General features: G+C 31.2%; 2 protein-coding genes across 7 annotated transcripts in view; one reads left to right on the forward strand and one right to left on the reverse strand.

Moving 5' to 3' along the window:
• Positions 1–11,533, reverse strand: part of LOC111043634 — a 237,813-nt gene extending 226,280 nt beyond the window's left edge. Inside the window, exons 1-2 of one of the 5 annotated variants that reach the window (XR_005570531.1) lie at positions 5,223–6,189; positions 4,823–4,897 (exon numbers count right to left, since the gene is read on the reverse strand). Coding sequence is in view for 1 of the 5 variants with exons in the window: in XM_039421509.1 (XP_039277443.1) it covers positions 11,338–11,384 (47 nt within the window). In the remaining 4 variants the exon portion in view is untranslated. Of the gene's footprint in view, positions 1–4,822; positions 6,190–11,337 lie in introns of those variants that run through there. The other 4 variants (XR_005570530.1, XM_039421511.1, XM_039421509.1 and 1 more) reach the window with 4 other exon arrangements.
• LOC111054973 (transcription factor TFIIIB component B'') overlaps positions 1–17,050 on the forward strand; it is a gene marked incomplete at its 3' end in the record, with an annotated part of 45,892 nt that overhangs the window by 14,101 nt on the left and 14,741 nt on the right. Inside the window, 1 exon segment of one of the 2 annotated variants that reach the window (XM_039421507.1) lies at positions 15,545–15,596. Coding sequence (XP_039277441.1) covers positions 15,560–15,596 — 37 coding nt within the window. 2 annotated transcript variants of the gene reach the window in all.

Raw genomic sequence — 17,050 nt, forward strand, 5'->3', positions numbered from 1 at the left:
AATTTGAAAGTTTTTGGTCCGGTAGATTTTTAGTTCTGCGAGTGAGTGAGTGAGTGAGTGAGTGAGTCAGTCAGTCAGTCAGTGAGTGCCATTTCGCTTTTATATATATAAATGGAAACCTTAAATGGGATGTTCATATTAAATACATATGTAGAAAAATTAGATATTTATCTTTTAAATTTTATCAAGTTAACAGATTTCTTAACAAGAACCACCTGAAAATGATGTATCATGCTCTAGTCGAGTCAATTCTGCAGTATGGCATACTTGTTTGGGGAGGCTGTTTCAACTGTCATATTGCTGAATTATTTGTAGCACAAAAACTGATAATTAAAACTATATTAAGCAAACCCAGGCTCTATCCAACGGATATGGTTTTTAGTGATTTTGAGGTCATGACTATACGTCAATTATACATAAAAACCGTAATTGAGTACTTAATAAACTATAGATCCGATTTTCCTCTCACAATAAACTCTACTCTTAATTATTATAATCTAAGGGCCACTGCTAACAAATATGTAATCTATAACACTGATATTTAATGTATAAGGAGGCAATTAATTTACATAGGTACTAAAATAATAAACCTCATTCCAAATCACTTTCTCATGGACAATAAGATCAGTGGAAAAATGAAACTGGATATAAAAAACTGGACATACAGTAATTTATTCTTCCATTTAGATATATGACTCGAGATTTCTGCTCCAGCATTGTTTTTTCATCAGTTTTTTCATTTTTCAGTGGACTCGCTTACCTTTATTTTGAGTACCTATTCCTCTGTTTTCTTCCTTCCCCCCATTTCTCCCTTCCTTTTTCTTCCTCATTACTTCTCTTCTCTTCTTTGCCTGCCTATTACATGGGAAACCATAGTTGGCTAGGTACCTTCCTCTCTTTTTTTTCTCTTCTCCAACACACCCAAACACTAAGCCCATTGTTTTTTACTTTCCTTGCCCTACTACCATAGGTAAGGAAAGTATTGCTTTCCAAAAAAAATTAAGGTACCCCAATTTTCTATACGTTTCAAGGTCCCCTGAGTCCAAAAACATGATTTTTGGGTGTTGGTCTGTGTGTGTGTGTGTGTGTGTGTGTGTGTGTGTATGTGTGTGTGTGTATGTGTGTATGTGTGTATGTCTGTGAACACAATAACTCCATTCCTAATTAACCGATTGACTTGAAATTTTAAACTTAAGGTCCTTATACCATGAGGACCCGACAATAAGAAATTCAATAAAATTCAATTCAAGATGGCGGAAAAAATGGCAGATAATTACTAAAAAACCATGTTTTTCACGATTTTCTCAAAAACGGCTCTAACGATTTTCTTTAAATTTATACCATGGATAGCTATTTATAAGCCCTATCAACTGACATGAGTCTCATTTCTGGGAAAATTGCAGGAGCTGCGTAATATTATCGAGAAAAATGGCGGATAATTACTAAAAAACCATGTTTTTCACGATTTTCTCGAAAACGGCTCTAACGATTTTCTTCAAATTTATACCATGGATAGCTATTTATAAGCCCTATCAACTGACATGAGTCTTATTTCTGGGAAAATTGCAGGAGCTGCGTAATATTCTCGAGAAAAATGGCGGATAATTACTGAAAAACCATGTTTTTCACGATTTTCTCAAAAATTACTCGACTGATTTATTTCAAATTCATACTCTGTATAGTTATTTATCAGCCCCATCAACTGGCATGAGTCTCCTCTCTGGGAAACTAATGGGGGGTTCACCCCATCCTTGAGAAATGTACTTTGTAACCTCCTTCTCGTGCATGAGGTAGGTAGGAAGAGCAGTCTATAAAAATAACACATACTAGTCGAGATATTTCATCTGTAGAACAGCTGTTTTGACAACTTTTAAAAAATCATCGGATTTCACAATTTACACAAAGGAAAAAGTACTCTGAAAACAATAATTATATACACACATACACTACGATCGTAGTTTCAAATAATTATGTTGCCGCCAATTGTCATTATGTTATTTCTCTAAATTATTATCGTTTAAGAATGAGGCTCCCAGTTCAATGAGCAAGGAAAGTTGTGTGAGTGTACCACACCAGATTTTTTATATTTGTAACATTTTATTGTGTTTTATTTGTTTCGTAAATCTTTGTAATTTTGTTTTATCTTGTTTTGCGTGTTTTTAATAAAAAAAAAGTCGGGAATATTCCCATTGGGAAGAAACTTATGATTGGGTAATATTTCTCTGCCCAAGAAACCATGGGAATAAATTGCATTAAAATAGTTTATATTATTTATCAATTTCAATCACATTTGACAATCATAATAAATAAATCATCCATTCAAAAACGCAGTGTAAATAGCTCACAAATTACATCAATTTTTTATATAATTTGGCTAGACTTTACGTTGAGTGAACCAGTGATCACCTATATCGATGAATTAAGTTGGGTTAGTTAGATAGTAATAATTAAATACTATCGATTTTACTGATTTAATTAAAACAAAGCGTTTCCTTCTTTATTCTTTATCATAATAAGTATATCATGAAAATGATAGGGAGATGAAAAATAAGGTAACCCTGTGCTGTTCCTCTCCCAAATTTGGATAAAGTTACACATAGTCCGAAATATGTCAAGTCTTGTAGTTCTTCACTTCACAAAATTTTAAGCCCTAAAATATTTTCAAATTTAGATGCTTCAAAACCAATCCTTCGTAGAAAGAATATTACACATTATTATCACAAAAAATGAAATATTCACATACTAATGAAATTTTGAAGGAGCGAACATTCTAGTATGTTCTTTATTATTTTATTTTTGGGTTTAAATTATTGTGAACTTTTTGCAAAGTAATAGATGGATTATCATAATTAAATTTCTTGAGCAATTCAAGATGAAATAAACCAAATATTCTGTTGACTAAGCTTACTTGACTGATAGGAATATGAGTATATAACAGATTTAATTTACAAGACATAAAATGGAAGCACCATAATAGTGGTACAGTATACAATAATCAAGGATGTGCACCACGCTTTTTGATTCTTTTTACTGGCAAATTATCAAAGTATTACGCATTATTGTATACTATCAATTTATTAAGATTTGACTAATTTCAAGGAAAAACTTTTATCATTTTTACTTTTATATATATTGGGCACTTTGAAAGCGCCAAAAGTTCAAATCTTGGGGCAGATCCATTACATCATAAATGATAGCAAATAAATTGTAATATTACATTTTTTCTTGATTGGAATCGAATCTTCAATTCGAGATCTATAAAACTTTATAGTAAATATCAGAGTAATCGATTACGGACAACTTTTTGACTGAGAATTTATTATTGTAAATGATTGTGTTGCATGTTCCATGGTGTCACCGAGGCTGAGTTGACAGAATTAACAGATAAATGGATTATTTAAATTGAGATGATATATAAAAATTTAAAAATAATAGTTTCAAAATAAAGTTTTATTGAGAACAAATATAAAATGTGAATTCTAAACTTGTAATTTATAAATTTTGGTGACGTGTCCATGACGTGGACAATGATTTTGAGATGTGGTTTTTGTCCTGACTTGTAGCTTGGCTTCTTCTCTCTGGAAAATATGGCTGGCTATGTGTGTTGTAATTTGTGCTCTCTGAATATTTTTCTGTTTAAAGTGAATTATTAATGTTTTAAATTGAATTTTTGAACAGTTTATAGTGTTCTATTTTGTCTATAATTGATTTGTGTGTATACAAGCCTATAGCCATTGTTTTCAACTATATAAACTGGATAAGTATTTAGCTCGTAGTGACTTTAGATGTTTAAGTGTGTAAGATATTGTTCTTTGTGTATTTGTGAAGTATATTGCCAAAATTCTTCTGAAGATTATAAGTTGATTTGCTCTGAAAACTGGATTTCTCATTCATAGGCGATAGATCCATTCATAGTTTATCAAGAATCTATTATGTTGGAGCCGATAACTTACCTTAGGTTAATAGGTGAATAATGCTATCCAACCGATTTAGGAGAAATTGGTAGCAGGGCAAAATTCATACTTTGAGGATAGATCTCCCAATATTTGAAAGTTATGCGCTTTTAAAGCGCCTAATATCAAAACGAAAAAATGATAAAAATATTTTTTCCTTGGAAATAATATGATCTATGATAGGATTCAAATCAAAATACCTTTGAAATGGAACCAATAATAAGTTTCCAAAAGCGTGGTGCGGAGCCTTAAATTATTAGAAACTGAATGCTTATTCTTCCTCACACTCATCAAGAAGTGATAAATAATTATTTATTTATTCATTATTATAAATAATTATTTATTCTAATCATTTCAATATAACTTGTTTATATGATTATCAATAAGTTTAGTTAAAAAAGGCGTTTTCTTAGTTATCATACAAAATAATCATAAACTCCCAGGCATTTATGAATTTTGGGAATCAACTCCCTGCGAATAAATGTTTCTGATCTTGAATTACAGGGAATTTTGCATCATAAGTTGAGAGATGTTTGATTTGAAATTGAGTTCTTAATCAATTACCAACTCAATTTAAAATCATACACCCTCTTAAACATAATCACTGACAAAACAATTTATAGGTTTAATGGTCGAGTTAGATTTAATAAGTGGTGTCCAAGATTCAATGGTCCATTAGATTTAATGAATGGCCTAGAAACTGGGCATACGAGTAATATAAACTGACAGTTTCAAATTGGCAGGCAAGTGAAACAAGTTTGAATGTTCTTGTTTGGGGATGAGACTCGTTTAATGGATTCTAGATATTTCTGAATAATAATTATTATTGTTCATCTCTAAGACCAATGATCAAGTAACGCCTTACTCACCGTCGAATGATTTTGTGTCTTCATGAACAGGCCTCTCTACACTGACATGGGGGTAGATTACAGACTGCATGTTTTCTAAAAAATAAGAAAGTGTTGGATATGAATGGGAAGAGAAAAAACTAAAATTGTAAACAAGTTAAGAGTTTAAGCTAGGGTGTTTTGTAGAATGAGAGGACTGTATCTAAATTCTTATTGTATTTAATGAAAATACTTGCCAAGTTGGAATTGAAAGAAATATTTACTGTGAGCAAAGCTATGGAAGTTCTCAAATAAGTATAGATAATAGACTCACCAGTCGTAATTTTTTATGTGCCAGATTATCAATTATAAGGTATTGGAATCGAAATACAGGATGGAATATAGAGATGAGAAGGATAAATACCTTTGGGAAAGGAAATACCTTTCTGATACTCTGATACTGTGGCCTGGTGATGGTTACAAGCTGCTTGGCAATATTAATTTCACTGATCCTTGCTTCTCCCAAATATTCACGACATTCATTAAACACTTCAATCAATTATTGACATATAATGTCCGGCTAGACAAATAGCAAAATAACAAATAAAGTGAGCCGGAACAGTATGGCTTGTACACTCTTGATTCTGTCTGCCTTCTTTCCCGACTGAGAGGAAAAAACCTAGGCTGACGACAGCTTTCGACAATCCACCGCCAGGAGGCAGCACCGCACGGAACAGCGCTACAATTCAAGAATGGCCACAACATAGGGACTTGCTCCATTCAGGATGGATTAGAACCTTATGCCACAAACCTCCTGCAATCATTATTTTTTTTCCTGAGGAATAAAACATAATTAGTTATTTCAAACAAGAATGAAAAGTTAATATTACATCAGATATCCTTTATAGAAGACAGTAGACAGAGAAACGGAAACTGTGTTCTTCTATCTCTCTCTCCACTGTTATTATAACGGTAATAAAAGCATATTATATTATGATATAGTAATATTTGTAAAGAGTGTCTATATGTAGACAAGTATGCACAATTGAAGTGCATTAAAAACTTGTGAGTCTATAAAGATCTAGATAGATAACAATAATTTTTACAGACACCATTTAGTAAAAAATTCTAACACTAAATAGATTTTTAATGTCAAATGCATTATGAGAATATTTACATGCAATTTAAAATGCATTATAAGAATATGCCATATACAGGGCTACGGCATATCTTCCAGTATCAATGTTTGTTGGTTTTACAAAAAGTTAGGCTACTGGTTACGGGAATGAATAATTATTGATAATCCTGAAAAGCTAACTATATCATAACATAATAAAAAGACAAATACATTACTTTTTGAATAATAAATTGGACCTGTTCATTTTCAAAAGTTTGATTTTCAATAAAATTTGTTTGTCTTACCTGGAACCTGGTATGGTACAGTGAAGAATAACATCAATCTTCGTCATTATTTTATGTTATCATACAGCTATATAGTCTAGCTCAAATCGATTTTGGAAAATAATTTTATTTTGAAACTTTGGCTTTTGTAGCTAAAATATTCATATAACTTGCAAACTAATAATTATTATTGATTATAAGTAAACATAACCATTATTTTCCGCTAAAATTACAACATAACCTACAAAGAATAGAAACATGTCTCGTAACTCTTGTAGTTCACAAAACGCCCACTGGAGCGCTGTCAGCATTCCAAGTTCACTGTTAAGGTCAGCCGCCATCTACTTGGTAAACTTTTCAAATTCCACTTCTATCATTAAGACGACTCGCAAATTTAGGCTGTACCACAGAATTAATAATAGCATAATTATAAGAGTTTTCTCTGGCTGAACTAGCTTTTTCGCCACACTTGGATGTAATGAGCTGGTTTACGTGCGTCATATGGAGGCCGAAAGTGATTGTTTTCCGACCAGGCCGGTAAAACTTTACGGCCCTAGGGCTGTAAAATGACCTTGAATAACAGCTGATCGTGTCCGATCTCACAAAAATCATAGAGATAATCTCATAACGACTGTAATAATCTATATAATTATGTATCATGAATCGCGGTATCATGTCTATAATATATTTTATGAATTACTGTTTCATAATTCAATATTTATTATTGTGTTTTTGATATCAAACAATAGAATATGTTGATATCTCCATAGCCTCAACAATATAATATTGGCTGCATTGTCCATTGTCAGAAAGGTAAGTATCGCAAGTCTTTAAAAGTGAAGAATCGAATTTGAAATCAAAGTACAATAATTGTATCAATATTTAAAAGTGAGGTAGAGTAATAATTGTCTCTTTTTTATTATCGAATCAACAATAATAATAGGAAAATACAGCAGAGATCTAAAGTTTAAGGTAAGCCTACTGGTGAAACTCAGCCTTGACTGAAAAATTCCTAGTAATTTTTCCATAATTCATTATTAAAACTTTTAGATAATTTTTCTTCAATATCAAAACATATAGAGAAAACATTATGCCCACTCAAGATTGAATCTTCGAATGTTTTCTCTATGATTTAACTATTTTCAGAGCAATATTTTGTTGTGAAAATGCCGGCAAACCGGCTTCAAGTTTGCCGCTATAGGCTACACTATATTATAGTAGCCAACATACGTTACCTGACTTACAGGCCTCTACAATCAACAATACCCAATGGCTGAGAGCGTAAAGGCGTCAGATCCCAAAGCTCAGTGAATTACAAACATGATCTAGGTTCGAACCTCGGTCCATGACATTTTTTTTTTGTCCATGAATTTCGACTTTTATTAGCTATTTTTTATATTAGTTACCATAATTTAAATTTCAATCAATTTTTTAGATATATTTTGAGACAAAACTGTGAAATATGCAATTATATTAATTTTTTAATCACATTATTTCAAAATAGTAATGAAAATTCTATTCATTCATCTATCCATGAGATATTGCACCAGGCGCAAAGCGCAAGCTATAAAAATTCAAACAATTATTTGAAATATTAATAGTATAAAAATAGTGTCACTATTGTAAATTGTTAATTAGTAATATTGGAATTGACAGTGAAAGTTGTCATAACCAAGATTCAAACTATCAAAATAGGCTGTTTGAATTTTATTTATTTTTTAATTTCTTATATATTGGGAAGTTTTTTTTTTGGTGTGGCAAAAAATAGCGTTCGCACCATGGGCAAAAATGTATTTCCGGCTCTCAATCTTTTCTAGGCCTCGGCCCACGGCCTCGGACTTAAAAACCGATTTCGAGCCGGAAATATCTCATTTTCGGCCCTAGGTGCGAAATATACTATTTTGAACCGTCCTAAAAACCTCAGTCATAAAATAAAAAATATCTCCAAAAACTTCATAAATATTGAATTAGTGATGTAAAACAGGTCAGAAATCGTTTTTGTTCAAAACTTTTTTTTGATAAATTCACTCATTTTAAAGATAAATCTCATTTTTGTCAAATTAGTTATTTTCATTGAAACCCTGTATTTTTTTGTTTACTACTCTTCTGCTTGATAAATACTGAACGGAATATTTTTCTTTTGGCATGCATAATCCTTGATTCTTCTTTAAGCCAATGATATAAACTATTCTTTAGAAAAAATTGTTGGTTTTCTTAATAATGGGACATTTCTTGGATCAAGTTAATGAATTTTGATTGTAAAACACGAAAAAGTTAGTAATTGACAAACTTTTTTGTGGTTAGAATAAACTACACACATGCATCGTATGAAATAATTATAACATCCCAAATTTATTTTCTGTGAAAGAATTGTCAAAATCGACTGAAGCGTTTTCAAAATAGATTGAAATTAATTCAGCTCTCATGTCATAAAGTACACGCAGTTGAGTATTGGATAGAGAGTTGCCAAGATATAATTTTCTAACGGATAAAATCACACTAGAAATGAGTTGGATGTTATACAATATCTATGTATTTGAATCAACATTGAAATAATTTTTAATATAACTTCAATCACTTACACACATTGTGTATCTTTAAGTTAGGCCTAAACATCAACCAACTCTGCACAGCCCAAGTCACTATCCTCTGATGTTTCACTTTCATTCAAAATTTCAGCCTCAGAATCATCAGAACATTCTTTCTCTAATCCTCCCAAAGAAATGATAAATTCGTCAACAACACTTTCCATTAGCCCATCCTTCTCCCAGTAATTTGTTGCTGTTCGTTTTGTTGCTTGTGAATGTGGAATTGGTATAGAATTCTTTTCCTCATCACATTTCTCAATAACATGTCTAATGATATTACGTGCTTTACTATGCACTGTTTGACCACTCTTTCTAATGCCGACATTGTTATAAAAAAACTAGACAGTAACTAAAACTAATAATCTGTTATATAGGTAATATAAGAAATTTAATTTGAACTGCGCTAATTCAATGTGCACTCGCTTGTTTCACGAACTGAACTGAGCTGGAAGCCTTGCAGCAACCTCTATTCAAAGAAAATGCATAATTACTAAGTAAAAATGCTTCTATTTATAAACAGGACTTTTTTACATTGATGACTAATACTTTAGTACTGAAAAGCTAACAGCGGAAGCCATTAAATATTATTTCTTTTATGCATAGCCCACCCAACTGATAGATAGGCTATTATGTGAGCTGATAGATAGGCTATTATGTGAGCTGCACGGAGGAAGAATTCCAGTATAATAATTATTGAGCAACATATCTATTTATCTTTTATAACTCGAGAACCCTTTAATCAATTTTATTAATTCTTTCACAGAAAATAAATTTGGGATGTTATGATTATTTCATACAATGAATATGTGTAGTTTATTTCACTCATAAAAAAGTTAGTTGATCACCAACTTTTTCATGTTTTGCGATCCAAATTCACGAACTTGATCCAAGAAATTACCAATTATTGGGAAAACAATTTTTTAGAAAAAATATACATAACGGTTCAGAGAAGAATCAATAAATATGCATGCCAAAAAAAATTAATTCCGTTCAATAGTTATTGAACAGATGAGTTGTAAACAAAAAATTAAAAGTTTTCAATGAAAATACTCATTCAGTCACAAATTAAATTTATCTTTAAAATGAGTCAATTTATAAAAAATGCTCTGAACAAAAACGATTCCTGACCTATTTTACATCACTAATTCAATATTTCTGAAGTTTTTGGAAATATTTTTAATTTTATGACTGATGTTTTTAGGACGGTTCGAAATAGTATATTTCGCACCTAGGGCCGAAAATGAGACTTTTCCGGCTCGAAATCGGTTTTCAAGTCCGAGGCCATAGGCCGAGGACTAGAAAAGATTGAGAGCCGGAAAAACATTTTTGCCTGTGTTGCGAACGCTATTTTTCGCCACACCAAAAAAAACTTCCCAATATATAAGAAATTGGAAAATAAATAAAATTCAAACAGCGTATTTTGATAGTTTGAATCTTGGTTATGACAACTTTCACTGTCAATTAATTTCAATATTACTAATTAATAATTTACAATAGTGACAATATTTTAATACTATTAATATTTCGAATAATTGTTTGAATTTTTATAGCTCATGCTTTGCGCCTGGTGCAATATCTCATGGATAGATGGATGAATAGTATTTTCATTACTATTTTGAAATAATGTGATTAAAAAATTAATATAATTGCATATTTCACAGTTCCTTGCTTCTCCCAAATATTCACGACTTCATTAAACACTTCAATCAATTATTGACATATAATGTCCGGCTAGACAAATAGCAAAATAACAAATAAAGTGAGCCAGAATGGTATGGCTTGTACACTCTTGATTCTGTCTGCCTTCTTTCCCGACTGAGAGGAAAAAACCTAGGCTGACGACAGTTTTCGACAATCCACCACCAGGAGGCAGCACCGCACGGAACAGCGCTACAATTCAAGAATTGCCACAACATAGGGACTTGCTCCATTCAGGATGGATTAGAACCTTATGCCACAAACCTCCTGCAATCATTATTTTTTTTCCTGAGGAGTAAAACATAATTAGTTATTTCAAACAAGAATGAAAAGTTAATATTACATCAGATATCCTTTATAGAAGACAGTAGACAGAGAAACGGAAACTGTGTTCTTCTATCTCTCTCTCCACTGTTATTATAATGGTAATAAAAGCATATTATATTATGATATAGTAATATTTGTAAAGAGTGGTCTATATGTAGACAAGTATGCACAATTGAAGTGCATTAAAAACTTGTGAGTCTATAAAGATCTAGATAGATAACAATAATTTTTACAGACACCATTTAGTAAAAAATTCCTAACACTAAATAGATTTTTAATGTCAAATGCATTATAAGAATATTTACATGCAATTTAAAATGCATTATAAGAATATGCATATACAGGGCTACGACATATCTTCCAGTAGCAATTTTGTTGGTTTTACAAAAAGTTAGCTACTGGTTACGGGAATGAATAATATTGATAATCCTGAAAAGCTAACTATATCATAACATAATAAAAGACAAATACATTACTTTTTGAATAATAAATTGGACCTGTTTATTTTCAAAGTTTGATTTTCAATAAAATTGTTTGTCTTACCTGGAACCTGGTACGGTACAGTGAAGAATAACATCAATCTTTGTCATTATTTTATGTTATCATACAGCTATATAGTCTAGCTCAAATCGATTTTGGAAAATAATTTTATTTTGAAACTTTGGCTTTTGTAGCTAAAATATTCATATAACTTGCAAACTAATAATTATTATTGATTATAAGTAAACACAACCATTATTTTCAGCTAAATTACAACATAACCTACAAAGAATAGAAACATGTCTCGTAACTCTCGTAGTTCACAAAACGCCCACTGGAGCGCTGTCAGCATTCCAAGTTCACTGTGAAGGTCAGCCGCCATCTTGGTAAACTTTTCAAATTCCACTTCTATCATTAAGACGACTTGCAATCTTAGGCTGTACCACAGAATTAATAATAGCATAGTTACAAGAGTTTTCTCTGGCTGAACTAGCTTTTTTGAACTGTCCTAAAAACCTCAGTCATGAAATAAAAAATATCTCTAAAAACTTCATAAATATTGAATTAGTGATGTAAAACAGGTCAGAAATCGTTTTTGTTCAAAACTTTTTTTTGATAAATTCACTCATTTTAAAAATAAATCTCATTTTTGTCAAATTAGTTATTTTCATTGAAACCCTGTATTTTTTTGTTTACAACTCTTCTGCTTGATAATACTGAACGGAATATTTTTCTTTTGGCATGCATAATCCTTGATTCTTCTTTAAGCCGATGATATAAACTATTCTTTAGAAAAAATTGTTGGTTTTCTTAATAATGGGACATTTCTTGGATCAAGTTAAGGAATTTTGATTGTAAAACACGAAAAAGTTAGTAATTGACAAACTTTTTTTGTGGTTAGAATAAACTACACACATGCATCCTATGAAATCATTATAACATCCCAAATTTATTTTCTGTGAAAGAATTGTTAAAATCGACTGAAGCGTTTTCAAAATAGATTGAAATTAATTCAGCTCTCATGTCATAAAGTACACACAGTTGAGTATTGGATAGAGAGTTGCCAAGATATAATTTCTAACGGATAAAATCACACTAGAAATGAGTTGGATGTTATACAATATCTATGTATTTGAATCAACATTGAAATAATTTTTAATATAACTTCAATCACTTACACACATTGTGTATCTTTAAGTTAGGCCTAAACATCAACCAACTCTGCACAGCCCAAGTCACTATCCTCTGATGTTTCACTTTCATTCAAAATTTCAGCCTCAGAATCATCAGAACATTCTTTCTCTAATCCTCCCAAAGAAATGATAAATTTGTCAACAACACTTTCCATTAGCCCATCCTTCTCCCAGTAATTTGTTGCTGTTCGTTTGTTGCTTGTGAATGTGGAATTGGTATAGAATTCTTTTCCTCATCACATTTCTCAATAACATGTCTAATGATATTACGTGCTTTACTATGCACTGTTTGACCACTTCTAATGCCGACATTGTTATAAAAAAACTAGACAGTAACTAAAACTAATAATCTGTTATATAGGTAATATAAGAAATTTAATTTGAACTGCGCTAATTCAATGTGCACTCGCTTGTTTCACGAACTGAACTGAGCTGGAAGCCTTGCAGCAACCTCTATTCAAAGAAAATGCATAATTACTAAGTAAACATGCTTCTATTTATAACCAGGACTTTTTTACATTGATGACTAATACTTTAGTACTGAAAAGCTAACAGCGGAAGCCATTAAATATTATTTCTTTTATGCATAGCCCACCCAACTGATAGATAGGCTATTATGTGAGCTGATAGATAGGCTATTATGTGAGCTGCACGTGGAAGAATTCCAGTATAATAATTATTGAGCAACATATCTATTTATCTTTTATAACTCGAGAACCCTTTAATCAATTTTATTAATTCTTTCACAGAAAATAAATTTGGGATGTTATGATTATTTCATACAATGCATATGTGTAGTTTATTTCACTCATAAAAAAGTTAGTTGATCACCAACTTTTTCATGTTTTGCGATCCAAATTCACGAACTTGATCCAAGAAATTACCAATTATTGGGAAAACAATTTTTTAGAAAAAATATACATAACGGTTCAGAGAAGAATCAATAAATATGCATGCCAAAAAAAATTAATTCCGTTCAATAGTTATTGAACAGATGAGTTGTAAACAAAAAATTAAAAGTTTTCAATGAAAATACTCATTCAGTCACAAATTAAATTTATCTTTAAAATGAGTCAATTTATAAAAAAATGCACTGAACAAAAACGATTCCTGACCTATTTTACATCACTAATTCAATATTTCTGATGTTTTTGGAAATATTTTTAATTTTATGACTGATGTTTTTAGGACGGTTCGAAATAGTATATTTCGCACCTAGGGCCGAAAATGAGACTTTTCCGGCTCGAAATCGGTTTTCAAGTCCGAGGCCATAGGCCGAGGACTAGAAAAGATTGAGAGCCGGAAAACATTTTTGCCTGTGTTGCGAACGCTATTTTTCGCCACACCAAAAAAACTTCCCAATATATAAGAAATTGAAAATAAATAAAATTCAAACAGCGTATTTTGATAGTTTGAATCTTGGTTATGACAACTTTCACTGTCAATTAATTTCAATATACTAATTAATAATTTACAATAGTGACAATATTTTAATACTATTAATATTTCGAATAATTGTTTGAATTTTTATAGCTCATGCTTTGCGCCTGGTGCAATATCTCATGGATAGATGGATGAATAGTATTTTCATTACTATTTTGAAATAATGTGATTAAAAAATTAATATAATTGCATATTTCACAGTTTTGTCTCAAAATATATCTAAAAAATTGATTGAAATTTAAATTACGGTAACTAATATAAAAAATGGCTAATAAAAGTCGAAATTCATCGACAAAAAAAATGTCATTGACCGAGGTTCGAACCTAGATCATGTTTGTAATTTACTGATCTTTGAGTTCTGATGTATCACACATTTACGCTCTCGGCCATTGGGTATTGTTGATCGTAGAGGCCTGTAAGTCAGGTAACGTATGTAGGCTACAAAATATAGGTAGTGTATAGTGGCATCTTGAAGCCGGTTTGCCGGCATTTTCACAACAAAATATTGCTCTGAAAATAGTTAAATCATAGAAAAACATTCGAAGATTCAATCTTGAGTGGGCCTAATGTTTTCTCTATATGGTTTGATATTGAAGAAAAATTATCTAAAAGTTTTAATAATGAATTACGGAAAAATTACTAGGAATTTTTCAGTCAAGGCTGAGTTTCACCAGAAGGCTTACCTTAAACTTTAGATCTCTGCTGTATTTTCCTATTATTATTGTTGATTGTATTGCATTAAGAAGTGGAATTCGATAATAAAAAAGAAACAATTATTACTCTACCTCACTTTTAAATATTGATACAATTATTGTACTTTGATTTCAAATTCGATTCTTCACTTTTAAATACTTGCGATACGTACCTTTCTGACAATGGACAATGCAGCCAACATTATATTGTTGAGGCTATGGAGATATCATAGTATTCTATTGTTTGATATCAAAACACAATAATAAATATTAAATTATGAAACAGTAATTTATAAAATATATTATAGACATGATACCGCGATTCACGATACATAATTATATAGATTATTACAGTCGTTATGAGATTATCTCTCTATGATTTTTGTGAGATCGGACACGATCAGCTGTTATTCAAGGTCATTTTACAGCCCTAGGGCCGTAAAGTTTTACCGGCCTGGTCGGAAAACAATCACTTTCGGCCTCCATATGACGCACGTAAACCAGCTCATTACATCCAAGTGTGGCGAAAAAGCTAGTATGAATTATATTATATTATTTGAACTAATTCTTAAAACTTGGTCTTTGATAGTTTTCATATTAAAGGTTAGCCTATGTCTACTAATGTAATAATTTGTATTGTTGAAGTACCTACAGTAGTCCTACCTTTAGGGTGTGATCAAATTGAATGCGTGTATTTGCAGAGCACGTCAAATCATGCAAGAGCCTGAAAAACAAATCTGGAAAGTGCCATTGATACAAGTTGTGATTTGCATGTAGCAGTAGCTGTTCACACTCAACGCACCAGCAAGTTTAAGCGTTCAGTTATAAATGCTGCTATTGCTCTTTCCAGATCTTGTTTCTCATCTGCAAGCTTTGTCATGCATAAACAATTGTGCACTTCATTGCGCATCCAATCCAATGTCATCTCATTTTAAGATAGCTCCATAGTTGCTAAGGATGGCCACTAACGACAGGACATGCAAGAACATAATGTGTACAGACATTTCATACATTGTTATGTGATCATAGCGAAAGGCTTAAAACAAAAATGTTAAAATTAGATTTTTGTATCTTCGATTTTTTGTTGTTTATTTTTTCTTTACTATTTGAGGTTAAATGATTTTTGTTTTTATAGTTTGTAATTTCTCAGTGTTTTATTAACTGTTATTGGTTGTTTATTCATACAAGTTGTATGAATTTAAAATGTGTATAATTATTTAACTATCTACATCATTAAAATCAGTGTAATAGGAATGAGAGTAAACACGACATATAAGTATTCAATACCTTTAGAAAGGTTTTTAATAACTTGAACTATATAGGTTTCGAATTGGAATGAGTTTGTTTGGAGACTTAGTAACAGTAATAGCAAATTCAAAAACATATGTTGTTATACTACATTTTTCTCCCCAAAGAGTTAATGAATGTAATCATTCAAATAATTAGGAGGTCTTCTATTTCTAAAACTTCTTCTTGGATAATATATGTATTTTGGTTTTCTTGTCAAGTAGTCTGTTGTCTAGGTTGTAAGCTCTCGCTCTCGGCAGTAGTACTAGTTTCGTTTCTACTTTCCTTGCCCTATTACCATAGATAAGGAAAGTATTGCTTTCCGAAAAAATTAAGGTACCCAAATTTCTGAATTTCTATACGTTTCAAGGTCCCCTGAGTCCAAAAAAGTGGTTTTTGGGTACTGATGTGTGTGTGTGTTTTCAATTCAGATAGAAATTAAATTGAGTTACATGTTAGTTTACATCCAAATTTCCATCCCTAAGCTTTTGATTCCGAGCTAAGATCAAAGAAAAAAATCATATAATGGTAGTCAATAATCAAAGTGATTGAATACACTCTATTCAGATCTATGCAAATTTACATTAAAATGATCCCACTTCAATATTCATTATAGTTATGTTCATTAGTTATAGAACATGAGAAAGCAGCCACAATATGTTATACAAACTATTATGAATGAACTCTTATGTATGAATGGACTTCCATGGAAGAAAGAATCAGTGGATTGGCTGCTTTTACACTTTTGGATAAGTGAAACGAAAAGTAAGCGACAGGCTATGCCAAAAATTCCAGAATAAGCAAGAGATCCATGGATAGACCAGAGTCATCAAATTCCGTATCAACTTAATTTGGAATTAAATGCTCAATAGCATCAAGCAAAAACAAAAATAAGATGATCACTGCTAAATTTTGATAACTGTCAACGGGAAATATCAATTACCAATGGGTAAAGTCAATGTTGACTCTTAAGCCCCGCCCAATATTCTACAAAATTCATTGCAATTAGACTACTCTTCTACAGAGCACTTCCATCACATTAATTAATAATTATTCGAATGATTTGACTCAATAATTTTTATGTCAAGTTGTGGGCTAATCTCAAAAACGATTAGGTCTATAACAATTTTGTTAGGATTTAGATTATAAATGTTTCACAAA

This window comes from Nilaparvata lugens, chromosome 2 (assembly GCF_014356525.2).
Source record: "Nilaparvata lugens isolate BPH chromosome 2, ASM1435652v1, whole genome shotgun sequence".
In the NCBI taxonomy this organism is placed as follows: domain Eukaryota; kingdom Metazoa; phylum Arthropoda; class Insecta; order Hemiptera; family Delphacidae; genus Nilaparvata; species Nilaparvata lugens.